This window comes from Arvicanthis niloticus, chromosome 15, assembly GCF_011762505.2.
Source record: "Arvicanthis niloticus isolate mArvNil1 chromosome 15, mArvNil1.pat.X, whole genome shotgun sequence".
NCBI classification, from domain to species: Eukaryota; Metazoa; Chordata; class Mammalia; order Rodentia; family Muridae; genus Arvicanthis; species Arvicanthis niloticus.
In genome coordinates, this window is record NC_047672.1 from 40,544,239 (window position 1) to 40,571,000 (window position 26,762).

Below are 26,762 nucleotides of genomic sequence, written 5' to 3' on the forward strand. Positions count from 1 at the left end.
GTTTTACTATATAAACACCAAGTTTTTCTAAGTTCAATGTAATGTGTGTTGCAGCATGTAAAAAAATTTTGATGTGATTGTTGACTTTGAACATGACGGCAATAATACGGAACAATTAAATGTTAAATGAAGCCCAGAGAACTTAGTAACCAGACCAAGGTCACTGAAGGGTGAGGACCATGGCTGTGATTCAGACAGACCTCAGTGATTCTGATTGCCAAGGCCAATTCTCCATGGGCCTTTTCTGTAACTTGGAATTCCAACGAAAAATTTCTTATTATGTAAAATTAGTCAAAACTACCATAATTTTTGAGTAACCATTCACCTTTCCCATTATTTTAATAAATGTTTATTAAACACAAGTATGGGCATGAAATCAGAATGGTGTGTGTGTGTGAGACAGGGGAGAGAGAGAGAGAGAGAGAGAGAGAGAGAGAGAGAGAGAGAGAGAGAGAGAGAGAGAGAGATCAGTCTAAAATGGTCCCTGGGAGAGATAGAAGGATGTTGAGTTCTCCTGTTTGGAAGGCTTAGATTACAAAGCAGGTCAGGGAGCTTGATTAAGGTGAGTCAAGTCAGTGGAGAATGTGACACTGTTAGGTCTTGGGTAAATATTTGGGAAGCAATTCTCATGACTTCCTCCTTTGTGTTTCTTTGCCTTTTATCCTAGTTGGGAAAAAAAGGGAAGTTCATTTCTTTTATTTTAGATATAACTATTTAAGGATGCATGGGTTCTTCCAGTCTGTGTGCTTCCCTGTACTAAGACTGATTTCAGTGTTAAGACTTATCAACCAGACTAGTGTGAAAAGGTATTTTTGCTTTGTTTTATTTTTTTCGAAACAATTTGTTATTTTTGAAGACTGGTGTGTCTTTTGAATGGTTCTGAAAACAGTACGTTCAGTGAAACTGCAGAGCCATTCAAGTAAAATAAAAATGTCATTATCCAAGAGTCCAGTTTTAAAAAAAAAATAATTACCGGGTCTTCTTTCAAAGAGATCCGTATAACCAAGCTGCCATGCTCCACCCCCAAGAAAGACACTAAACCCAACTAAAACTAATTGTCTATAAGCAAACAGGCTACCTGCTAAAAACATCTGATGAATGATCATTAATATGACCTTTGTCTTGAATAATTGGTTTATAGGTGCAAAGGACTAAAACACCAGATTTAAGATGCCACATGAGACACAAAATGTACAATTATGTTTGTGATAAATAATGGATAATGCTATTCTGTGAGTGTATCCTGTGCAAAGTTCAGAATATACTTGTGCCCAAAGTAGTAGTATTCATCATTTATGTGAGACTTAAATCAGCATTCTGTTTTTTTTTTTTTTTGAATCTGGCCACTCTACTCCAAATAGATGCTTCTTCTCTCTATTTCTGGTGCTGGAGATAAAACACAGTATGTACCAGACACGCTACCATTGAGGCCTAGGTTTCATATTAATAAGTATGAAATTCTCATAGAATAGGAACACATTTTATTTCTTTTTTTCAAAAGATGTATTTTTATGTGTGTAAGTGTTTGACACCCAGTACATATGTGTACCATGTGTGTGCCTGGCGTCTGCAAAGGTCACGAGAGTTCATTGGAGCTCCTGGGACTGAAGTTACAAACAGTTGTGAGCTTTTGTTTGGGTGCTTGGAACCAAACCCAGCTCCCCTAGAAGAGCAGCAAAGTGCTTTTAACCATGGAGTTATCTTTCCAGCCCCAGAAACACATATTCCTATGAAAAGATTAAGAGTAATTAAATTCTAATTACAATGAGAACATTTTCATTTTCTCATAGGTCAGAAATAATTGGGAAGAGAAACTTGAACATGCAGTGGTTTTCAAAGTAATTTCAGTCGCACAAATTCCTTCAATCTTTCAAAGAGAAATTGAAGCTAAATGGAAATTGGTTTTAAGCTTTAGATAGGTACTGCCCAAGGCCTTAACGGTAGACTAAATGAAATTCATTTGTTATTGCAATTCTGCTCCACCATTAAGGCAGGTATTAGTGAAGCTGTTTCAGCTCAGGGGGAATGTAAACACACACACACACACACATACACACACACACACACACACACACACACTTCTAGAGTCAAATCAGTTGAATGAAGCCATCAGATCATCAGATCATCATGCGCCATGGAAGGCTAATGCTTCTGTTCCCCTGCCAGCACCTGACCAGAAGTCAGGTGCTGATCACAAAGCTGGTGGACATGTGGAGGACCTGTGGACTCTTTTAAAGAAGTTTATTTGTCAACTTCTTTCCAGATAATTTGCATAAGGCAACTAAGATTGTGCAAGCATTTTAAACACTTCCTTAAAATATGTAGCGATGGAACCGGTTCTGAACAACTTCTTTTGTGGAAATCACAGAAATCTTCAACAACCTCAGGGGGAGTTTCCTTTCCTCAACTGAATTGTTTATAATCATATTTTAAAGCAGGATGATGGTGGCGCACATCTTTAATCCCAGCACTTGGGAGGCAGAGGCAGGTGGGTCTCTGAATTTGAGTCCAGCCATGTTTATAGAGCTACCCAGAAACACTGTCTCAAAAACAAAAAACATAATATAAAAGCAATATATATTTATGCAGTAATAAATTTTATCCAAGCTTTGGTTTAAAATTTCCTATTTGGCAGCTGTATATTTTATAGTTATAAAGCTATTCTTAAGTTAGCAAGTTAAAATGAGCTACTAGGTAAAATTTATTTTTACCTTGTTTGGAGTTTTGGGTTGAGAACCTAACAACTTTACCTCTAAATTGAGGTCCCCTGGGTCATTTCTACATGCTCACCAGGCATGAAGTTTTACTCTCCTCTTCTCACAAAACATTCATGATGATTAGCTTTGGATAGGCTCGTTACAGAAGAGGAAAAGGAGGGGTGACTGAAGAAACCCAGTTGGCATTGCTGAGATTAGCATCCAAATACAGTCTGTGTGCAAAGCCCATGCACGCTTCATCACAAGGTACCATTGGAATACAATGGATGGGTTACATGGGTCAAGCATCTTTAATGCCTAACTATTCATTGTCTATTACTCTACCAACTTCATCTTTTAAAGCTATCTTCCTTACACTTGACTAAGATATTTTACCACAGTTACTCTCTGTAATCATGTCAAAGGAATCAGACAGGTTCTTTTACTTTCTCCCTCTTTCCCATTGTCCTCTTTTCTCTCCTTTTCTTCCTTAATCACATGTGTCAAGTTTGCAGCCTGGGATAGGCATTTCAGAGACAAATTTGAAAGGGGCAGAAAGATAGAATTTAAATTAATTCACACATTAAATTTATGAATGAATTACTTCGTGAATCTGAAGTCAGGAGCTATGGAGACCCCCTCAAAATCTTTCCAGAGGAGGGTGACTCTGCTGGGTATCAAAAGTGCACTGGGAGTTTTCTGGTGGAAAAGAGAAGGAGGGGGTTATTTAGAGCCACATGAACAGTGAGAGAGATGAACATGAGAGAGTCATGACAGCACTTGGTAGATTGAAGTGTTTGCTATGGCTGTGCAGAATTGAGAGAACGAGGTGAAGATAGTCCAGTTGTGAAGTCTTTGTAGGAGTGTCCTACATCCCTACTCCCATACATTTTAGAGAGCCACTGGCTAGGAAGAGAGCTAGTGAGTATTCCCAGCACGAGATGAGGTGGTTCACATTTGGAGTAGTAGGCAATTAGAAGCATGGTCGTGTGTTTATGTTTGTACCAGAATCCATGGCCTATTCTTTGACTATTTCTGATCCTTAAGCAGTGCTGGTGTCTCTGTCTATAATTATGTCCCAAGGAAGCATGTAAGCAGACACATTTGAAAGTAAAAGCAGTACCAGAATCTAGACCCCAAGAATAGTGCTTGAGACTCACAGCCTTGGTGTTGGGCCCTTGAGAGGAGACTGTGACTGCTCATTGGCCCCTCTGATTGCTTCAGAGACTGGATGGAGAGTAAATGGCTCCAGTTTTGACATTCTGACTTGTGCTCTGTTCCTATGTGTGCTGTCCTAGCAAGCACATGGGACTTTGTTACATACTGCTTCCTAATATGTCTGAGATAATTTTGGTTGGAGATAAGCCTACAGGGACTGCTCTGAGGGTAAATCCGTTGATTTAGGGACTGCCCTGAGGGTGTGCAAAGTTTAAAACTAGTGTGCCTCATTTCCCCATCTATGAATACTGTTCGCCACTCCTGCTTCATGTCCTATTGTGTTGAGGAAGGCAACAAGCGTGTACTGTTTTTGTTCTCTCATTTGCTTCCATATTGCCTCTTTTCTAAATTTCTTTGGCAAATATCAAGTGTTAGCTAGTAATTTAAAATCACGTAGCTCTTAAATGACTTGAGAGAAATCACTGTATTGCACAGAGTCTTAAAACCAGAGCAAATCATGCAGGTAAAACATGAGAAAATTAAGTCCTGTAGATCAATGAAGAAACTAATTTTTAGATAAACTACTTAGACAAATTCGGTAATGGCCAATGATATTAATTACTAAGTAATAATATGAATGCAAAGCCATTTAGACATTTAATTGTTTAAAGATGGCAATTCCTTTATTCTTTGTCAGATAAAAAGTGGTAATGGGCCATCCTTATATGTTCATAGGTTTAGATGAATCTTAGCAGCTCAATGACAAGAGTAAGTTATTTGAATTTTAATTAAATGCAGAAATAATTCAGTAGTACCCCTCTTTTAAGCAATACACAGAATTACTCTAAAATAAATGGCCATTCTTTTATTTTCTTTAGATTGTCATTACTTCTGTCTTAAAATGTTAGAGCATGGAAACTGCACATTTGTTGTGGATAGCCCTGGTCTTGTATTTTGATGCTAATTCCGATTTCCAGGGAGGGGCTGCAGATAAGGAGTGAATTGGTTTACAGGAGACTTCTTGTGAACCTTCTGCCCACCTCAATTTGTAAAATAAAGGCTAGAGCCAGTGCTGGGCAGTGGAAGGGGAGGTGGAGAGAAAAGGATTTGGGAGAGAGAAGTGGTGAGAGGATGACCAGAGGGGAAAGAGGGGGAAGGAAAATGGAGAAGAAGCACGTGGCCTGGAAAAACTGCAAATTATAAGGGGTCTCATAGATGGGGAATAGAGTAGTGTAGTGGTAAATCTGCCCAATCTAGGTGTGTAGTTTGTATTCATAATTATTGAGTTGTGTTTTCTTTGACCAGTCCTGTTTGGGTTGGAAATTTACCTCAACACACATTTGCTTAAAATGATTGCACACATGAAGACATTGTAGAAACTGTGTTCAAGAAGATAGGGATTTTTGTTAGATGATGCCCGATGATACTGAGTATAACTATGAATAATTTCAGGGACTCCCTCAGGTAACACCCTCTTTAAATATTTCACAATTTTAAGTTCTATTTAGGCTTTTGCATTACTGAGTTTGAAACATGGAATGAAAAAAAAATGGAACAATCAGACACTTGCTGTTTATAGTTAAAATATTTTAATTCCATAAACTTCTTTTGCCTAACTAAAAGCACTTGAAAAGAATTGTGACAAACAATTGTCTCATTTCCATAGAGGGCATTTGGTAAATGCACACAAGGATGTATCTGAGCTGGAACCTGAGGACCAGGGAAGATGCTGGTAGGAAATAGTGGGCAGGGGCAGAGCTGCAGCTACCAGAGCCCTTTCAGGGAGCAGGGCACTTTTGAGAAACTAAAATGTTAATAGACAGAGCAAGTCTAGTGACACTAACCTGGACCCCTGAGATCTCTCAGACATGGCGCCACCAACCAGGCAGCTTACACCAGCTGATCCCCAAGGCTCCGACATATATACAGCAGAGGACTGCCAGGTCTGAACTCAGTCAGAGAAGATGAACCTAATCCTCAAGAGACTGGAGTTCCCAGGGAGTGGGGAGGTCTGGTGGGGTGGCGGGGGTGGGAATATCCTCGCGGGGGGGGGGGGAGGAGGTATAGGATATGGAACAGTCAGAGGGTGGACTGGGAAGGGGATAAAATCTGGACTGTAAAAGAAGACTAAATAAAATAAAAAAAAAAAAAAAGTAAAGCAGTAGTCAGTGGCAAGGATCAGGACACGTGTGTCTTAGGGTGTGCCACGTATAGCTGTGGTGGGCTGTGGGAGCTGGGATTGCGTTAAAGACTGACAGTCCTGAATGTCACATGCATGAGAGGCAGTCTGAAGTTTTTAGACTGAAGAGTGATTCTCCCTGGCCATCTTTAGGGCATATCCCTGGCCACCGTGTGTGTTTGCTGTTACTTTGGGGTCTTGTCTTTAGCTCAGCAACCTGGAGGAAAATGGCTACCTGACTCTGCCACTTCTGTGTACAGATCCCCTTTTAATGACAGAAGAGAACACAGAAGAGATTCTTTAGTACCCTCGAGATGCCTCTATTCTTAAACTTATCCATTGTAAATAAAATTGTAGCAGTCCGAGTGTCTGCAGTACAGATGTGATAGCAAAAACATAGCCATCAAACTAAATGGACATCAGGAAGCTTCATGCCGGGCTAAGTCATTTTGTGGAGACAGCGAGCACCTAGAGACCTTGTTGGAAAGTACAATGGCAGTTATTTTATATGCTCTTGGACTTTTTCAGCCTTGGAGAAAATTCGTTCTAAAGACAGCAGGACATGACTGCACTTACCTGTAATCCAGGCACTCAGAAGGCTAAGGGAGGTGGATTTCAAATTTGAGTCTAGTCTGAGGGAGAATCTCCACCCATAAAAAGTTCTGTTAACAGTTAACTTGTGTAAAGGATTGTGATAGAACTGGTTAACTTGACCGAGATGGACTTAATGCAGGTTGGAAGCTTTGACTTGGAAGATAACAGAGACACTGTACTCAGTTATCATGCGTTGGTTCATGAATGCACATCCCCAAGGCTCATGACTTCTCAGCACTGTTCTATTAGAATATTTGTAACAGAGGTGTATTTTTTGAAATCCATGTGGTTCAATTGACACTTTTCCTGCTATCATCCAGACCATAATTCTATGACCCCCCAACCATAACATTATTTCCTCGAATTTTCATAACTATAATTTTGCTACTGTATAGTAATGGAAATATCTGATATTCAGGATATTTGATTTGGAACCCTAAGGGGTCACAACCAACAGGTTGAGGACCAGTGACCTACACTGTACTGCTGCCGTTTTAGCAACTTGAGATTTCATGATTTTGCCAGTTACATATGGGTTTCCTCCTTTGGACTCTAACCGTGACTGACAATCGGATTGTAAGAGTCCCCAAGAATTATTTTCTTTTATTATTGTTATTATTATTATAGTTAGGTGAGTATGCATGGTGTGTGTGCGTGTGCGCGTGCACTCACACCTGACAGCCTGTGCATAGAGATGTCACAGAACGACTTTGAACAGTTGGTTCTCCCCTTCTACCCTTGCATGTATCCTGTGGCGGAAGTGCCTTTACCCACTGAGCCATCTCATGAGCCTGAGAGTTCTATTCTTACAGCTGGCTCCTGGCTTTGCTACACTCAGCTGGACTGTAGGTTATTATTATTATTTTTAACGTGGTGGATATGTGAATAAAAATGTAGTTGAAATGAAAGTGTAAAACTCTAAGTGAAGGTCCATGGCTTGGGAATAGCCATTCTAATTATAATCAAGTTCACTGTAATGGATGGGACTAGCGTTTGTTTCAAGACTACCTTAATCTATCTGTGTGATAGTTTTATGTGAGCTTAGTACATTAGAATTATATATATATATATATATATATATATATATATAGTACTAAATTCTATCTCTTTCTCTCACATATACAATAGAATGAAATATATTATATATAATATATATTAAGAATATATTATATATATAATATATTCTTCACTCGGGAAGATAACATATTTACTTGAACAGGTAAGAAAATATAAAAGAAGAAAGAAGAACAAGCCTCTTTACTTATAATACACATTTGTCTATATTGATTCAGGTAAAGCTACTTGCTTAACACTCTGACAATACGGAGGACTGAACCCAATGCCTCATGAATGCTAGGCACATACTCTATGACTAGGCTATATTCCGCAGCTGTGTTTTTATAAACTTTCCTTTTAAACACACACACACACACACACACACACACACACACACACACACACACACATTAGATTGGTTAGCTTAACAAAAACCAAAGGTAAAACAATTTGTTTGAGAACCTGCTTTCACAGTTGTGGGATTTTGAAGTTATTAGTAAATTTTAAAGCTGAGTTTTCATAGTTTTGTATATCGTCTTTTATATTATAAACACTAAGTTTTCCTTCTTGTATGTTATCTTTTTAGACTTCTGGTTTGACCTGCTACCATAAATGCCTACCACGCTTATGTTTGGGAAGGGCTGGCACATATGGGTGTGTTTGCATGTGGTCATGCCCTGGATCATTGAATCATTGGGTTGGCTATGCTGCTGCTTAAGTAATATCTAAGGCAACTTTCTATGTGGATGTTTGTGCACAGGTTCTGGGAATAGGAACTCGTGTCTCTCATTCTGAGGAATGGCCCTATAATCTATAGCCGTTGCCTTTTCAGAGACCAGGAACAGCCTGTAAATTATTTGAGATCTGGCTGAGCTTGCACACTTGAGCTGACCTAGCTTAAAAGGGAACAGAAGCCGTGTACATGGTGACCTCTCTAGCGTGTCCAACTGTTTTATTGCCTCACCCTTAATGCCTTCTCTCTCATGATATAGGTCACTGATTTCCCCCCGCAACCCCAGGGAACTTAACAGCACTCAGCCAGACCCACAGAGCCTGGCAGAACTCATTTCTCTGATGAGCTGTTGAAATATCATGTGATGCAAACACTTACTGACTCAAGGCTCACCAACTGCTTTGGAAAAAGCATTGGCTCAGCAAAATAAAATAAAATAAAAAATAAAATAAAATAAAATAAAATAAAATTGTGAAGGGAGTAGGTGAAGGTTCACTTTTGAAATAGTCTTCTACACATCAAACACAAATGTAAGACCAGAGAGTGGGAGACCAGAACATGCCAATATTCACCTGAGCTTGGATTTTTGCCCGCATGGAGTAGTTATGAGACTTCAGGGGTGTTTCTTCCACAACACTTGTCCTATCTTTTTCCAAAATTAGATTAACCTCACTCTGTTTATGGTTGTTCAAACGAAGGACACCCAGTGTTGCTTTTCTTTGAAAACTATGTAGGACGGCAGTAGGCTTGACTGATGTGCCTGTAGAATGTCTCCCTCCTGGCTCTGTTGCTACTCCATGCTGAAAAGCAGCTCAACAGAGGCCGTGTGTATATGTGTGTTTGAAACAGCAAGTCTTCTTGGTCTGTCAGCATTTCCCTGTGAATTCCTAACAGAAGGGCAAGCCATTCCATTATCTTATACAAATATTTGGCACTGGAATTCCCTTATTTACTAACTATAAGTAATATAATATTTTTAAACCTCAAGTCACTGAGGGAGGAAAAATAAACAGCTGACATTAAGACACTTAGTGCTGAAAGCTTGCAGGGTTCAGTATTTGACAGGGGAGAGACTGGGATTTATCATTTATCATTTAGTGAACATGGGCTTTTAATCAAACTTTTTGTTTGTTCAAAGAATTGTTATGTAATGGGGAGAAAGAGTCAAAGGGTGTGTTTTTAAAATATTAAAATGTCCAGTAAAGCATGTTGCAATTTGAAATTAACTTTATTTGGGAGAATTGTGTGAATTTTTCTAGATAAGTCAGTCGTTGGTGGTTTTAAATCATGTCAAATATTTTTGTATGTAAAAAAAAATCTATTTATAGCTTAAATTTTTATAGTATAAATTAGTTATAAATGAAGAGAGTAGTAGACTTAAATAACTTTTATAAGTGTTGACCGCTTTTACTTAAGTCAGAAAGCATGTTGATAGGGTTTGGTGATACTTGCAAATTATTTCTTATTTTCTCACAAAATATATGTAAGCATACAATTTTTTCTTGTTGAAAAAAAAATGTCTTTTCTAACTGGTATTTGTGAGAGAACCAGGATGGATTACAACTACCTTATTTTTTTTTTTTTTATGTTGGATACAGGGATTTGGTTTACATACCTCATAGTCCCTACTATAGAGTCGATGGAATAGTGGTAAGTTTTACACAGAGCATACTTTCACTATAAGAGACTACTATAATTAAAAATATTCATTTTCTACATTTCTCAATGTCCTCCTATGTTCAGCTAAGTTTAACATTGGTTTGTTGGCAAAGATTAGTTTTGTAATTTCGGTAGAGTTTCAAAAGTTAGAAACAAAAAAATATTTAGAAAGTCAGCTTTTCTAAAAATTAAAACTATTTAAAATATTTTATATAAAAAGCATGTATTGCCTCCTGAGAAAGTTTTTTTTTTTTAAAAAATATTCTTCATCGCAAACAAAAAAGTAAAGATAAAAAAATAAATTGATTTCTTTTGTCATTTACTGAACTTGTCTAGTCCTTCCTTATAAAACTGTGACATGTAAATAGAAATGAATTAATTTTATTGCCAGAGAGAAGCTAATCTAACTACAGTTGAAAATATAAAAAGGAAAAGAATGTGGAGCTGGTAAGATTTGTCAGTGATTTGATGGAGCAAGTAAGGTTGTACGTTTCACTAGCCAGAGTGTGGCAAAGGAAAAACGGACTTTTTTTTCCCATTTAAAACATTGATTATTGGTAGTCTTTTATTTTTCTGTAACTGAAAAGGTAAACATGGATAATCAGTGTTTATCCCTAGTTTAAAGTAAAGAAGAGCTTTTTGTGTTCATATATAGATGTTGTATACGCATGATGTGTGTGTGTGTGGCGTGGGGGGAAGGGTCAGCAGTCAGTAGGAGTTACTGAGGAAAGCTCCCAATGTTTGACTTCCATATTCACTTGCACATGCATGCATGTGAGCACACACATACACACACACACACACACACACACACACACACACACGCTACATGCATATGAAAAAAAAGATCCAGAATAGAGAGGAGTGCTTTCAAATGCTATCTTCTTGACATGACATATGACTCATTTTCCAGCATGTGTGGGGAAGGACCATGACACAGTTGGAGAGGGGAAGGGAGGAGGTGGAAATGTTCAAAATACACTGTCTATGTGTATGAAATTCTCAAAGAAAAAAAATGTAAATGTTCCCTAATTTAAAAAGAAATACTGACAGCCATATATTTTTTGAATAGTAAATTGTATGAATATATGTAAATACCTGACATAATACATGATTTGTATATGTCTATACATGCTAATATGCACCTATGTGTACATATTTGTGTATAAATGTGCTTGACTTTTTTTGGTTCCATATATATATATATATATATATATATGATTTGATTATACCTATATATGAATATACTTCTTCAGTGAATGAATCCAGGTATCAGAGTAAAGTTGCCTTTATTATAGCATCTTGGACTTCATAATTTTGTTATGGAAATGAACTGTTGTGGGAGATACTCTAACTCATACTGATTTAGGTAGAATGCACATTGATTTTAAGGAACAGTATTTCAGAAGATCCTTCGATTTTCAGCCAACCATATAAACCATACTTACGTACGCAACTATTCATATTTTGCTAAACCACTCCTAATTTCAACCACTGAAAGCATATTTAACAAAAGGAAGATAGTACGCAAGCATTTTGGAAAGTTTCCGAATGATGCTCAGATCATTTGACTAACAGCTCAAGGCATTTTCCACGTCCTTATAGTTTTCAGTGTTTTGGAATGGCCTCTTGCAGAATTATCTCAATGCAAAGCACACCGAAAGCGCTCTGCTTTCCAAGTCTTTTCTCTTTGGCCCTGAGGCTGCAGGGGGAGATATCTGCTTTAAATTTTTGTCCTCCCTTCTATCAGAGTCCTCCATGGACATAATTTAAAGAGTTAATTTAGTACTAAAAGCCTTATGAAATATAGAAGTCCTTCACCCCTGCCATTGGCCTCTCCCAAAGGCAGCTGCTATTAATTGTGCCTCCGCAGATTCCTCTTGTCATTTACCTACATGCCCCTAAATCACATTTTTATGTAACGATTCTCATTCTTCCAGGCTTAGTTCTGTCCATTGACTTCAGTGAAAGGCGAACGCCTGGTCCTTGCTTTGCCAACCATCTCTGTATTTCTTCTCTTTAGCCCAGCAGTGTCACAGCTTGGCTTCATTCAGTGTCTACATGATTAGAACTGTGGACAGTCTATTCACAATGAGGCCACATAACAACAGGGCATGTATGCTCTCTTCCCCAAATAATGTTTTGTTAAAATGAATAACAATTTCTTATCGTAATCTTGTATGACCAAACTCACTTTTGTTTATATATTGAAATATATTTGGACAATCCCGTTCATTTTTCAGATGTCTCAGAATGTTCTAGAAACTGCTCCTGTCCAGGTCTATTGATGCTATTGCCATCATGGGAGGATCTTTTACCATGGTGGCATTTCATGTACTTGCTCTTATTTTAAATACCCTTTTCTGGATTTCACCTTGATGCTTATTGTTTAATTCTCTCATTTCCCATTATGCTGCACATAAGAGATTTATAGTTATAAAGCACATAAAAGATTTTTGTCTTAGTGTATATGCCCGAAAATGTCTTTCTAATTGCTCACATATTGATTTTGAATGTTGAAGAGTTACAATGTGGGAACGATCTTTTTGTCAGAACCTTTCCACTGTCTTTCAGCTTAGCATGTTGTGCTCATTTATTTGATTGAGTTTTGAAACTCTGTAGGAGTGGTGTGTAGATTTAAACTTCTGATCTGATTGTATTGTACCTGTTGTCCCCTGGTTTAAGTCTATTTTAGTATCTCCATGACCTCATCTTCTAGTAGAGATGGGGTAGTCACCCAGTTGCATGGTATTTTGGGAAGGAAGAGTAAAGAGGACCAATGTTTCCTTAAATGGGTTTTCAACAAATCTACCTTTTGAGAGCCAGTCACTCACAGAAGTGTTTTGAGTTGCCAGTCGTCAATAGGAATGTAGTTGTTCTGAATTTTTCTTTTCCCTCACCGTCTATCCTTCAGCCTTTTCAGAAGCACTAATAGATTTACTTTTCTTCTCTTCTCTCTGCAGTTCCCTAACTATGCTCACTGCTGTCTCATTTCATGTTTTGTTTTCTCTGGGATGATACCTTCGTTATTGTTCCAGTGACATTTTAAGAGAGAGAACAGACAGACAGGCAGAGCATGTGCTGATCTGTTTATATTAGGGCAGAATCCAGATGAAGGAGGCATCAGGAAGCCAGACGGTTTCTGTAAATAATTGCCTCTTTAGTAAACTCACGGATTTGCTGTTGCTTATCTACACACACAAAGGAGTGAACTAACCTCTAAAAGGGATTGGCAATGAATGCCCCCTGCTTTTACTGTGGGATACATTTACCCACTGCTCATCAAGGACTTAACTATATCTGGCCTTTTCCACTCCTCAATAATAGGATGCTACACCATTTCTTTTCTTGTTAGAAATTTCCAGTGGACAAAGGCTTGTCATTGATGACATGGTGCCACATCGTGACCTGCCCCGGGGGAAGTTTTAAATAAAATGTTGATTTGAATGTCTATGCACAGAAGTTGATTTCTCCACCCCCCACACCATCCTGCTGTAGATATTTCGAGGAAAAGTTCCTGTTGTATTCTCTCCAGACAGATATTTTATCACAGATTTTAGCAAGTAGTCTTTGGAATAACATTCTGCTGTGGGGACGACACCCAACGATCTCTAAGGGATGAACAGTTCTTGACATGGTCGTCCTTGTCCTCTAGTCATCAACAACATAATGACAACAGTGTTATACTGGCTGTGTGCCAGGTGGTGAGCCTAGTTATTTTGCACATAATGTGTGTCCTAAGAGAGTCTATTATATGATTAATAATACCATTTATGGAGTGGTGGTTAGAAAGCAAAGCACAATTATGTTGAATCCTGAGTACACTATTGGTAAGCAATTTGCATTTTATGAAATAGGAAACTGAGTCTTGCTGGTTTGTGGAAGACCATCAAGCTATTAGTTAAATTAGTTAGAACCTGAATCTAGGTCTATTAGGTCAAGGCCCATGCTTTTCTATTGCTACAGCATTTTCAAAAAAGACAACCATACAGCTCTACACGTGTGTCTCATGTTCTATTATCAGACAATCTGAACATATTAACTAGATGTTTTTTAAACAATACAGCATTTTGAGGGTAACATCGATATGTATAACACAAATTTTAGTTTGGTTAGAATAGAGGGCTTTAACTAGTTTAAAGAACCTTACATTGCATAATTTTTACAAAATAACCAAAATGGTAATGAAAATAGTTATATTGGAGTTTCCCTATAAAAGTCTGCAATTTCTTTTCTTTTTCTTTTAAATTTTTAAAAAACTTTAAGTTGCTAGTAGCCCATGAAGATGGGAAGGGACACAGTGTCTCCTCTCTTTAACTACAGAAATAGTCTTAAACATTTCCGGGCACTCTGGATTATCTGAGTGTAGTCTAAAAAAAAAAAAAAGTACATACATAAAACAGAGAGTCAGTATTTAAAGTACAAATGTGTAGACGGAAATCAAGGGAGTCAGAAGTTAACAAGAAACTCAAGGTTTGAATTAGGTGGAGGAAACCTAAGGAAATGCTGAAATTGGCCTTTTGAGTTCTCAAACTAAACTGATCATTATTTGCATTGACATTTATTGAGTACCTGCTGCGTGACAGGTACTGCTTAGGCACTGGGGATAAAATGATGTTTAAGAATAAGATCCTACCAGCTGGAACTGATGGCCCGGCTACTAACTGATGGCCATAATTTGTGGAGAAGGCAACCAACTGGCTCAAGAGCTCTGGGGCCTAAAATACAGAAGACAGGAAAACACAAATACACAGAGCAACGGAGAAGAATCTAACAGTCAGGAGCAAAAGACAAAGTGCTGGAAGAAACTATGTTCCATTGAGAACAATAAAGGCTGTGCTGGAAGAAAGAGAAGTGCAGTTGGATTGGGTTCCACAAAATAACATTGTAACCTCGTCAGACAAACCACATGCACTAGGAAGTTAGTGAGAGAACCATGCCAACTGAGACATTGTATACATGCTCCTCTACTGTGTGAAATGTTGCATGGTCACTCACTTTATTCTGTAGCAGAGCCTGGGCTGTTGCCTGATTCCTTAGCTATCTTCATTCTGTTGAAGATAAAGATTCTCCTCATGCATCAGAGTGTTTCAAACTCAGCTCCTCAGTTAAAATAGTGGTTGGTTCTCTGCACAATGACCAGTAGCGACTGTCTTAGTCAAGGACTCAGATCTCACCAGAAGGAAAAGTAAAGGGTAGGTACAGTTGACTTGTATTTTTGGGATGGATTTGACAGGCAGAGTATTCTCAGAGTTAGGTGACTGAATGTTTCAGATTCAAGTAATAATAACAGAGCAGGAACAACAGACATGTAGTATCTTTGTAAAAATGTTTACTTGAATTAAAGTATACATTTAATTTTCTTCGGGAAAGCTTTAAAATTTGATAAGGAGTATTTTCAACTTCAAGAGCAGATAAGTCAAGTCTTCTTGAGTGTTAATGAGATAAAGGCAGAGTAATTTTTTTTCATGTGGAACAACTTGTATCAGATGAAACCACTGGAATTTTCCAGACTTAAAAGAATGCCTAAGTGATATGAAATCTGCCCCATGGTCCACAATCAGTTTTGAGTCTTGGAATGAGAGCCTGTTTTGAAATATATACATTTCGTGTGCATGTTTGTTGATGTCTAAGCAACGATGATGACAGCTCACTATAATGGTCCTTTTAAGAAATTGGATGCAGGAGTTGGAGAGATGGCTCAGCTGATAAGAGCACTGTCTTTGACGAGGGCAAGGGATTCAGTTCCCTGCAGCAGGTGACTCACAACTACCTATAACTCCAGTTCCAGGGAAGCTGACACACTCTTCAAATGGGCACCACAGTCAACTGTATACAACCAGGCGCGCACGCGCACACACACACACACACACACACACACACACACACACACAGAGATAGACAGAGAGAGAGAGAGAGAGAGAGAGAGAGAGAGAGAGAGAGAGAGAGAGAGAGAGACTAGATCTGATGGCATACCTGTTGTTATAGACTTGTCCTTTAGATCTACAGGCATTGAAGTTCCTCATGTATGAGACATAGTATGTAAATCTGAGTAAGTGCCTATGACCAGGACCCGGGACCTTTCCCAGGACTTGCCATTGACTCTACAAGGCAGGGAATGAGAATGATCAATCAGCTGCCGTTTCAAAAGATACAAGCGCAGTTCAGAAATCTGCATGCTTCTCACTGAGGCAGAGTCAGGATATTTCCTATTCCCATTCAGCACGCACAGGTACCACCCTGTTCCTGTTTGCCCTTAGGAATATTTTGCTGTTTAAGTATTGCTTTGGCTGTTACTGTGGGTGGACATCAGTCTTCAGAGTTCAGGTTAGGGCTCTGTGGAGCAATGCTATCCCATAGTGTAGTTTTCTCTGGAGTCTCACTGCTTCCTAGCACCTTTTCTTATCAGAGGCAAGAATATTGGTTAAGTGGAAAACTACATTTGATAGCTTTGTCACACAGTATTGAACGTGGTTTTTCATGTTGAGATATTTCTTAAGCAGTGAAGAGAGCTCTGAGAGGAGCTGACATGGAATACGTCGCTCACCAGATTTCTTCTAGCTGGCCTTTCAAGCCTGAAAGTCTTCAGTTCAGCCCTAGAAGTAACACTTAGATATGAGATCTGGGTCTTGAAGCTGAGCACATCTGTGTCCGTCTTAAATATGCTGGAAGTACAAGTGCCTGGGGAACTGGGAGCCCCTTAGCAAATACCACTTTATCCTTTGAACCACTTCTGTTTCTAAGTTGTGTTGCTTAGAGATTATGCAGTTGTACTTTTCATTTTAATAAAAGAAAAATGAAGGAAGCGAGTTAAAACTACTAGCGGTGAGTTCTAGTTTTAAGGACTATTTCACCGAAATAGAAAACTCTATCATTGTCTACATCTTTGATTGCTCTTCTCTTTTTGTCAAACTTTGAACCAAGATTCTAAAGCTGTCCTTGACAGCCGACAGTCTGTGTCAGGCAGCTCCTTTCTCTGTCTCCACTCCCATCCTAGTTTGGATGTCCTTTATGTAAATCTCATGACCTTGCTTTTTCTATAGATAAAACAGCCAGAAATGTTTTCATAGTGTGCATCAGATCATGTCAGCTGTTAATAGTTTCATCACATTTAGAATAAAATGCAAAGTCCTTTCCCCAGCCCATTGTACCTCAGAACATTGCCTGGCATCTGCATCTACTGCATCTGCGCTCTGGTTACGCTCAGTTTTGATTAACTCGCTCATCCACAAAGTGCCTTTATATTTAGCGCTTCCTCTTCCACAACTGCCTTCTAGAATGCCAGCAGTTTTTACTTCCGCTTAAAGATCAGTTTTATTAAGAGGTTCTTTCAAGATTACAGCCCATGCAAACTCTAACCACTATCAATTCATTTCGGCTATTTTCGCTTATTATTTGGCGTGATGAGAATTTATCAAGCACTAACTGTGTGATGAAGAGAAACATTTAGGTGTCTACTCTTCATAGAGCTTTGCTTGGAAGCAAGGAGGTAATCTGAGGTCCTACCGTTGTTCAGTGCTGACTCCCAATCCCATACTGCACAGGAAGTAGAAGACTCATGAGCTATCTCAGTTTCGCTCTCTTCCTGCTGGAATCAAAGGAGAGAACTTCTCGGAAGCCCAATCTCCTTTTGGTTTTCACTGCTTGCTTCTGTAAGGTTGCCTCCATCCGTGTAAGGAAGAACACACAGAACAGATGCTGAAAAGCTCTAGTCCAGGAAATGTATCACGCACATCCTTAAGTCACATGACCTACCCTTTACACTTACTTGCTGGTGGGTGAAATCAGACCATACTGTTTCAGGAGGCTCTTGATTAAATTAGGAACTTGAGAAATAGGACATTACTCAAAAGCTACTCTGTTTCTTATAAGAGAATAATTTCCAGTTCCATTCTCAGGTACCTGAGTTCTGAGGTTAAGACTTCTACAGGAATGTTTCTATATTTTTCATATAAAGTGCGCGCTGTCCCCTCACAGGAGCGTTAATTCGTCCTCTTTATCTGCTCTCGGAGATACATCATTCTCTCTTTGTCTATCAATCCAGCTGCCCCAGTGTCTTTTGCTGCATTATTAGAAGGCATTGTTTCCCATTTGTTAGCAAGGCTACCATAAAAAGTCAGATCTACCTCAGACTCCCTCTCTGCTGTCTGTTAAGCTTCTCAACTCACCGCTCAGCCCTTCTCTTTCAAGCTAATTATCATCCGGACATTATTTAACCCACCATGTCTTTCTCTTATGCAGAAACATTGAGAGATGCCACCTTGTTGCCTACATGATATATTTAAAGTCCGTTAGTAGGTCATCTGGTACGCTTCACGACCCAGCTTTAGTCTGCCTTTCAATTTTGGTCTGCGGGTTCTCTTCTGCGTGTGTGCTTGTCTCCCTCGACCGCTTTGCATTACCGCCCACCCGACTCTGTGCATTTGTTAACATCATCGCTTAGCCTTCTCTAATCGCTTTGTTGCAGGTCTGCTTCCTGTTCAGGAATACTGACTCTTTCATTTGCATTTCTGTTTTCAATACTGCATTCAGATTTGTCACCTGTTTGCCTTTGCATGCCTCCCACGAGCGGTTCTCACAGTAAAAACCCACTGTTCATCTTCATTTAGCATGTGTAGTCGATATTGCCTTCTAGATTGTCCCTCTTGCAAATGTTAAAAAAAGCATTCTCCTCCTTGCCCAGGAGAAAGTGAAAACGTGCATCAGGTGAAACATTGACCTTGCAGATCTTACATCATCCATTCTAAGAGGATCTAGGTATTATTTTTTTTTCAGAGAACTTGATTCAGCTTTATTAAATTATACTATATAAGTTATTACTCGTCTCAATAAAACTTATTGGTATTTGTAAAAGATTTACCCTACCAGCTGATTAATGACAAAACACTGGCCGATTTAGGTGAGTCCTGATGGTTATCTGTAGCTGGCTGTAGGCTTGGGGAAACTTTATGTGCTCTCTGAAGAGGAGCCGTGCCTTCTTATCATAGATAAACACAACCCCCGGTAACATTTGCCTTAAAGTAGTTTTGTGTTAACGGCTCCCCTCTCTCTTTCTGCAGTACTTTGGAACTTTGCTCGTCATCTTCTGTGTAGAACTGGCTTGTGGTGTGTGGACATACGAGCAAGAGGTTATGGTGAGTTCCCAGAGGGACAGAATCAAAGTCTGGAACAACATCCAGGTTGACCTTTTAGTCAGGCTCTGGAGAGTCACTGTGGTACATGATTGTTTCTTTGCAGGACCACATTACACAACAAGGGTGAACATTCCCGATATTGCTGAAAAAGTCACACACACACACACACACACACACACTTCCAAGTCATAATTTAAAATCTTTATCTCTGTGATACTGTGATACATCTTTCATTCCTAAATGTGGACATCATGGACTAGGAGTAGCCTAAGAGAATTACCCCAGCTTCTGAGTTAGTAATGGGGACATTAGCATGTGCTGGCTGGAGATTGCTAGAGTGTCCCCTTTAATCTCCATCTTTGCTGACCACTGCTGAAAAAGGTGAGGAGGGACACCACTATCTCCTATTTTCAACAAGCCCAAACCACACTGGACTTTAAGATGTGCATCTGAAGGCTTGCTGTGTGCTCACCTTGGTGTAAAAGCTCACAGCTTGAGACCTGGCTGCTGGAAAAGCAGAGTTCAGCAGTTTCTCTCTCATTTTGGCCGCTGAAACCACTAAAGAAACCTTCATAGCTTCCTTAGAATAAAAAAGGAGTTTCCCAGGCCTTTTCCACCAGTTGCTTTGTCATTTGTCACTGCTTCTACCCCACCCCCACCCCCACCCCATCCTGGCCCTTGCTTGTGCTGGCCCTTGCTTAGTTTGTTCCCTTCAGTGGTGAACTTAGTACAGTTGTTTCCAGTGTAGAGTGGAGTTCCTTGGCACGTCTGTGAATGCTGGCTGGTGTCAGTGCCTTACAGGATCACTGTGTTTCAATGTTTTTTGCCCTTGGGACTTTCGGGGAGGCTCGAAAAGTGATTCTTAATCATGAGCCTTCCTCTGTTTCTGCCCAGATGTGCTCAGTTAGAAAGGTGGGAAAAGATGGGGCCTGGGAACCCAGGGAGTTCTTAGTGCATTGTAAACATTTAAAACTTGAAGACCTCTGAAGAGAGGGTGATAATTTTATGTTTGTGTCAGAGATAAGCAGGGCACTAGGCACTTGTGTAATACAGTTGAAGCTATTTCTGTTGTCGGTACAGTTATTAAAGATTTTGTGGTGAATCTGTAGTGTTCTGAGACTGTGGGTACTGCAGATTAATGGTGGCTCTGCCTACTGCAGTTTACCTGTGCAGGCTGCTGTGCTAGTGTCCATAGGTCTGTGAAGAAACTTAGTTCCAACTGGGAGGAGTCGAGGAGGAAGACAGAATCGGTGGGAAGGTGATGAGTCAGGGAAGGTCCTCCATAGCTCAATATAAAATCAAGAATGTACGTGAAAAACGAAAACGAAAACGAAAACAAAACAAAACAATAAAACAACAACATCCTCTTAAACTGTAGTTGACTTGCTGCTTTTTAGTTATATTTTCATGTTATACCTACAAACTTTATATGTTAGAAAATTAAAAAAAGGTAGTAGGGCCCAAGTTTTTGCTTTACTTGTAAGGAATTTATTCTGGTTTTGGTTTTGAAAACTGGCCTACATCCCTGGCATGCAAACAACAGAAGAATCAATCTTATAGATAACTCTTGATTCTTTTAACCTCAGCTTTTGGTTGTATGCTATTCAGTGATTAAAATATTTTAGGAAATGAGTGACTGTCTATGGATTCCTTTATTTATTTAAGTTAGAGACCAGACCTTACTTCATAGCCCAAGCTTGCCTAGAACTCAGGATACGTGTCCTCAAATTCATGGCAATCCTCCTGTCTCAACCATCTGAGTGCTGTGGTATTGTCATGAAGCTTCACATACCATTGGTTCTCTGAATTTTCTAGCTGGGTTATGAAGTATGTGCCTAACTGGCATATGTTAAATATTTGATAAAGCTTTGGGAAGCTTAGGATGATTTAATTTAGTCTGCTGACAGGGTTGCTTTGAGTCTATGAAGCATAAGAGAGCAAGGGAACCTACATTTGCTTGGTCTCTATTCCCGTTCCCTTGTCCTGTCCTCAGTGGCTTCAGCTCCTGGGGCACTACATGAATGACACTCACTGCCATTTCAGCCAGAGGCACAGGGGCACACGTCATTGTTTTGCTTGTGTAAATCTTCCCCATTACATCACCAGGAGCAAAGAAGGAAGGACCGTCTAAAAGTGAAATGTGGAAAGCAGCCTCGAAAAGTTGCTAAGACTTTTATTGTTTCTGTACTAATAACAATGTAAAAGAAAAGTGTCGTTAAAGTTTATTATCTGCCAACTTTCGCAGACTCCAACCTTTACATAGAATGGGCTTTGTGCTCTAAGCTGGCTGGTTCATGCAAGCAAGCTCTCCACTGTATGCTTTGCTTCCTGGCCAGAGCCCAGCATGTGGAACCAGGACCTCAATGGGCCTCTGTTTTCTTGCCACATTTGGTTTCAGATTGATGGTGGCCACGGTGAAGAAACAGCCAGCGTTTGTTTTGGAAAGCAAAAAATTAGAAAAAAAAATATTCTATTAACTGAGTCAAGAGGCTTGACATCTGTCTGTTCCCTCGTTCTTTTTCTTGTTTCTACATACTCTATCCATACTTCTATCCAACACTCCAGTTAAAAAAAGCCTGTCTGTGATATTAACGATTTCAGATGATATATTTCTTGAGAATTTATTTTACTTCCATTCACTTTATGCTCTAACGGATATGAGTTAATAATAATTTATAGTGGGTAGCTTGAACTTTGGCTGGTTTTCTGAATGTTACTAAACCATACGACTAGAACATGTATTCCCAATGAACTTGCTAATTTTTTTGTACCATGTATTTCCAACTGATTATTCAAAAACAAAACAAAAGAACCAACAACTACCTAGAAAAGAAATAAAATTGAAGAGTTTCCATGCCCAAGAAAGTTTTAAACTTCTACTGACATTAATTACTGTTTTTTTTTTTTTTCCTGAGACAGCTCTGGCTATCATGGAACTTGCTCTGTAGACAAGGATGGCCTTGAATTTACAGAGATCCACCTGTATCTGTCTTCTACATGCTATTACTACTTTTAAATTTAATTAAAAACTTTTGTGCCTATGTACACTATGTGCATATGTGTTCTCAGTGTCTACAAGTATACACACAGATGCTCAGATCTGTGGATCAGAGGTATCCTCCTCCACTGAGGAGGATATTTTTTTGAGACAGCATCTCTCACTCAATCTAGAGCTTGGTATTTTCTGCTAGGTTGGTACCCTTAAGCACCAGAGACCTTCTGGTCTCTGCCCTTCCTTCTTCCCACCTCCTGGGGTGCTGGGGTTACAGCCACATCCAGCCTTTTCCTTTTGATGGAGATCTGAGCTCAAGTCCTCATGCTGTGCAGCAGATATTCGTATACACTGAGCCATCTACCCAGCCTGATATTACTATTTCCGGTTAGATTTCAAAATGACCCTGGCCTTAGGTTTTAGAGGCTTGTATTTGCAGTTCCCCCTTCCGTCTCCTAGTTCTTGATTCCCAAATCAGTTTCTTCAATGTTGGGTTTATTTACCTGAGCTGAGTTCATAAGCAAGTATCAACTGAAATAGTACTTGTCTACTTTAATCCAATTTGTATTACGTGTGGTGTGAGTGTTGTTGGTGTGCTCAAGGTTGTAGATTTTTCATATGTGAGTGCGCTTTCGCCTGGCTGGTTTGTGCTTGCGTGTTGATCATTTGCTTTTTTTTTTTTTTTTTTTTTTTACCTCCAGGTGCCAGTGCAGTGGTCAGATATGGTTACTCTGAAAGCCAGAATGACAAATTATGGCTTACCCAGGTATAGATGGCTTACGCATGCTTGGAATTATTTTCAGAGAGAGGTAAGTACTGATGTTCCTGGAGGTAGAAAGTATAGAATATGTGGCAAGTTGTCAAAAACAGGTGTTCAAAGCTCTGGTTTTGATCGTTTTTCTGCACGAAAACCTGAAGCTTGTGTAGTCGGCACTGGTGCGGTTTTTTCCCAGCATGCCTCGAGTCACTCCATTTCCCAGCATGCCTCGAGGCACTCCATGCTTGTCCTTTCATCTCACATACAGCCTTCCTCCTCGTTTCTTCTGGTACACATGCGTTTGTTTAAAAGTGCGGCTGGACTACTCTCAAGTTTCTTTTTCGTGAGCTATTTAATAAACATCCAAAGTTTTACTTAGATCTCTCTCTTTTATGATAATTTTTACTACTTTTAGAGTTATCCATGTTTTAAACATTATTTCAACGTTTTAAAAGGTTGTTTCCATTGGGAATTTAGCTAATATGAACATCATCATAAAGTTGTATTTTTTTTTTTGTAGTCAGGATAGCCTTGATTCAAATGCTAGCCTACTACCTAGTGTCAGTTCATTTAACCCCTTAAGCCTCAGTGTCCACCCCTATGACATAGAAACAATACAGGTACTCACTTCATGGAGTGTCAAGAAGAGTGAATGGGTTCATAAACTTGATCTCATCTGTACTGTGCTTATTAATAGTGATATTTCAAGACATACTTTTGTCCCAAACTGTTTTACATTTTACTCAAGTATCTCAAATGGAAATCCAGTGAGTTGAGATTAATCATCGATGTTGCCTCAGACCAGTTCTCCTAAGTTTTTTTCCTTGTGGATGTAATTGCATCCCTAGAAGACCAAATATCTCAGCTTGCTCATATTTTTCTCTCGCTCTGGACCACGAAGCATTTGAGAAGGACTGTCTTACTAGATATCCAGGTACTGATTCTGCTCTGCCTAGGCCCGTGGCAGAGGTTCAAGTCTAAGGAATTCTCCAAACCTGGCTTTGTGTCACACTTGCTGAGATGGCGAAATTATCAATGTCACACAGATTTCCTGTTATTCCGTTGCTTCCTGACTTTGTTTGTTTGTTGCACAATTAGACTGAAAGCAACCCAACGAGAAGACATGTGAAGCTCGGGGCCATTTATAGTAAGCTGTGTTCAGGAACTGCCCCCGCTAGAGCTCCCAGAATCCTTATTTTCTGGAACTTATGATGCAAACCGTGATAACCCGGGTTGAGAAATAGCGAACTTGTTTTCCTTCTTTCAGGGCTTCACCTTCATGGATGGCTTACAAGTGCTACAAATGTTACACCCTGGCTTGACTTGAAATGTTCTATCTTACCTCACAGTGCTAGTTTGCATAAAAAGAGTGGTGAATCTATCTAAATATCCCGAAGACATTCAAGCCCTTTATTAGTCTGGCAGGACTGTCACATACACGATCGCTCAGGACGAGTGTCTGTTCACTGTTCTGGAGGTTGAATGTTCAAGAACTTCAATACTGATATCCTTTAATGCCTCCCCTTGGCTTGTAGAAGCCTTTGTCCCATGCCTTCTCATTGTCTTGTCTTTATATGTGCCCATGCTTAGTTTCCTCTTTCTATAAGGATATTACTCACATCTGATTAAGGCCCATGTTTGTTGTTGACCTTATTTTAAATTAGTTACTGTCCTAGTGGCTCTCTCGACATGAACAATCTCATTCTGGAGTACAGGGGTTAAAATTGTAACACAGATATTTAGAAGGGGAGAGGCAACTCAGTCTGGGACACTTTTTTTTTTTCACACTAAATGAGACTTTGGATTTCCTCATTTGTTGTTATTCTGCGCATGGACTGTAACTGAATGAATCTTGTATGATTCTTAGTGGCGCTTCCTAATGCCTTATTTTAAACCACCTTTTTAAAATAAAAATGTGTTTATTTAATGGTAGCGCCTGTGTAAGCATCGGAGTCACAGCTTCTGCCATACACTGACCAATCAGAAAGTCCCTTCACCCATTAGGGGCTCAGTTTATTTACATGTAAAATAATGATTCTATTGTATTTCCTAGAGCTTAACCTAGCATCAGCTCGGAGCAGAGTTACCTTGAAATGAGCCTGTCATTTTGGCAGGTAGTGACAGAGCACAGACTTGAGCTGGTGTAATACTGAGTTCACCTTCAGGAGGTTCATGAGGTTCATGAGGTTCATGAGGTTCAGGAGGTTCAGGAGGTTCAGGAGGTTCTGACAGATCCACTGTCCTCTGTGGATAGGCTCTGGAACAACTCTGTAGGAGAGAACGGATGTCAGCAGCTCTCTAACAATGCTGGCACTGAACGCAGCATGTTCAAGTTATTTGAAAAAGCCATTGCTATGGAAGTCTTCATTTCCTGACAAGGGCAGATAAATGGGCTGCTCCATTGTGACTGGAAGTAGGGTGCTCCAAGAACTGCCCTGTGTTGCAGCTTGGAAGAGCTCGCCCCTCTAAGAAACAGTAAAAAGGCTTTAAAAATACTGACCTCAAAATGTGATCGTTTAAAATATTTAGAAAGCGGAGTCTTTAAATATGAGCTTTATTTTAGGGATTCCCAACGCTTTGTGTCAGCATGCGACATCAGATTAGTCGATCTCTGACGTTTAGGTTACCCTCGCCATGCTAGGATGTTGCTTAGTTGTGATGTTTGTGGTACACACATGGTTTTTAAACAATACAGAAGATGTCTTAGAAGTTTTTCAAAACTCTTAGTATTAACAGCTTATCACTCAATGTGCTTTCATACTTCTGTTTTCTTTTTAAATCACAAGCTCTTTAAATCATAAGCATTTTAGGCACGTGAGTGGAAACGTACCAAGTACATGGAGAATTTTCCTCTCTTGCTGTTGCATGAAGAATTCGGAATTCTTCCAAGCTGGCTTTTGTTAAGCTTTGAAATGGCGCTGGATTGTGATATTTTATGATTCAGTGTTAATCCTGAGCACAGATTGGTCTCTTGGGCTATGTAATTTGCATAGCCATCCCTCTTGGCTGGGTTCTTCTTCTGACTGCCCGTATTCCTTCCTTCCGACGATGTAGAGGAGGATTTCTCTTTTATCCAAGGGCAAAGCTGTCCTGATCTCAGTTACTTTTTCTAAATTCAGTCTGCACATGCCTTCGAGTCCTGTTTGTAAGCTTTCATCCACGTTTCTGATAATCTTTGCTGAAGCAGAACTGAAAGTGGTCTTCTTAACACGGCTTAGAGCAAGGCAAACTCACTTTTCTTAAGTCCAGCTATATTCGAGCTAGGCACACCATTATCTTTCTGAGATTATAATGATACACTATGATAGCTTTCCAGGAATCTCACTGTATTGGGTAATAATAAGTCAGACAAATATCTACTTACAGAATTTTTGCCTTGATTAAGGTAACTACAACTGGCTGGCTACCTTTGAGATGTGAGTTTCAGCAAACAAGGTTTTGTTTTGTTTTTTTTTTTTTTTATGGAGTTTGTGGAAACTTTCATCACAATAGTCGAATTTTTAGTTGTAATAGTGAATGGATAATATACAAAATGATTAGCTACTTCCTACTGACTAGAAGTTTAATAATACAGAAAGACCAGCTACTGAATTTGTCAGTATGCTTATGAAGTCTTTCATCATTTCGATCATATGAAGAACATCCTGAAGTTGGAGAGTGAGACACAGATTTACTTTTAGGAGGGGTGAGTGTCACAATTCAGAACCATTATGGAATGATGACTTTGATGTTCCTGTATGATGTTTTCATCATCAAGATAGAATGCACACACATCTAAGGCTGATAAGAGACATTTAACTCACT

General features: G+C 39.3%; 1 protein-coding gene across 3 annotated transcripts in view; it reads left to right on the forward strand.

Annotated features, from left to right (window-relative positions):
- Nucleotides 1-26,762, forward strand: part of Tspan12 (tetraspanin 12) — a 67,001-nt gene that overhangs the window by 17,791 nt on the left and 22,448 nt on the right. For 2 of the 3 annotated variants that reach the window (XM_034519610.2, XM_076913663.1), the window contains exons 5-6: nt 19,135-19,209; nt 22,903-23,010. In XM_034519610.2, the coding sequence (XP_034375501.1) occupies nt 19,135-19,209; nt 22,903-23,010 (183 nt within the window). The remainder of the gene's footprint in view (nt 1-19,134; nt 19,210-22,902; nt 23,011-26,762) is intronic. The other variant, XM_076913665.1, reaches the window with a different exon arrangement.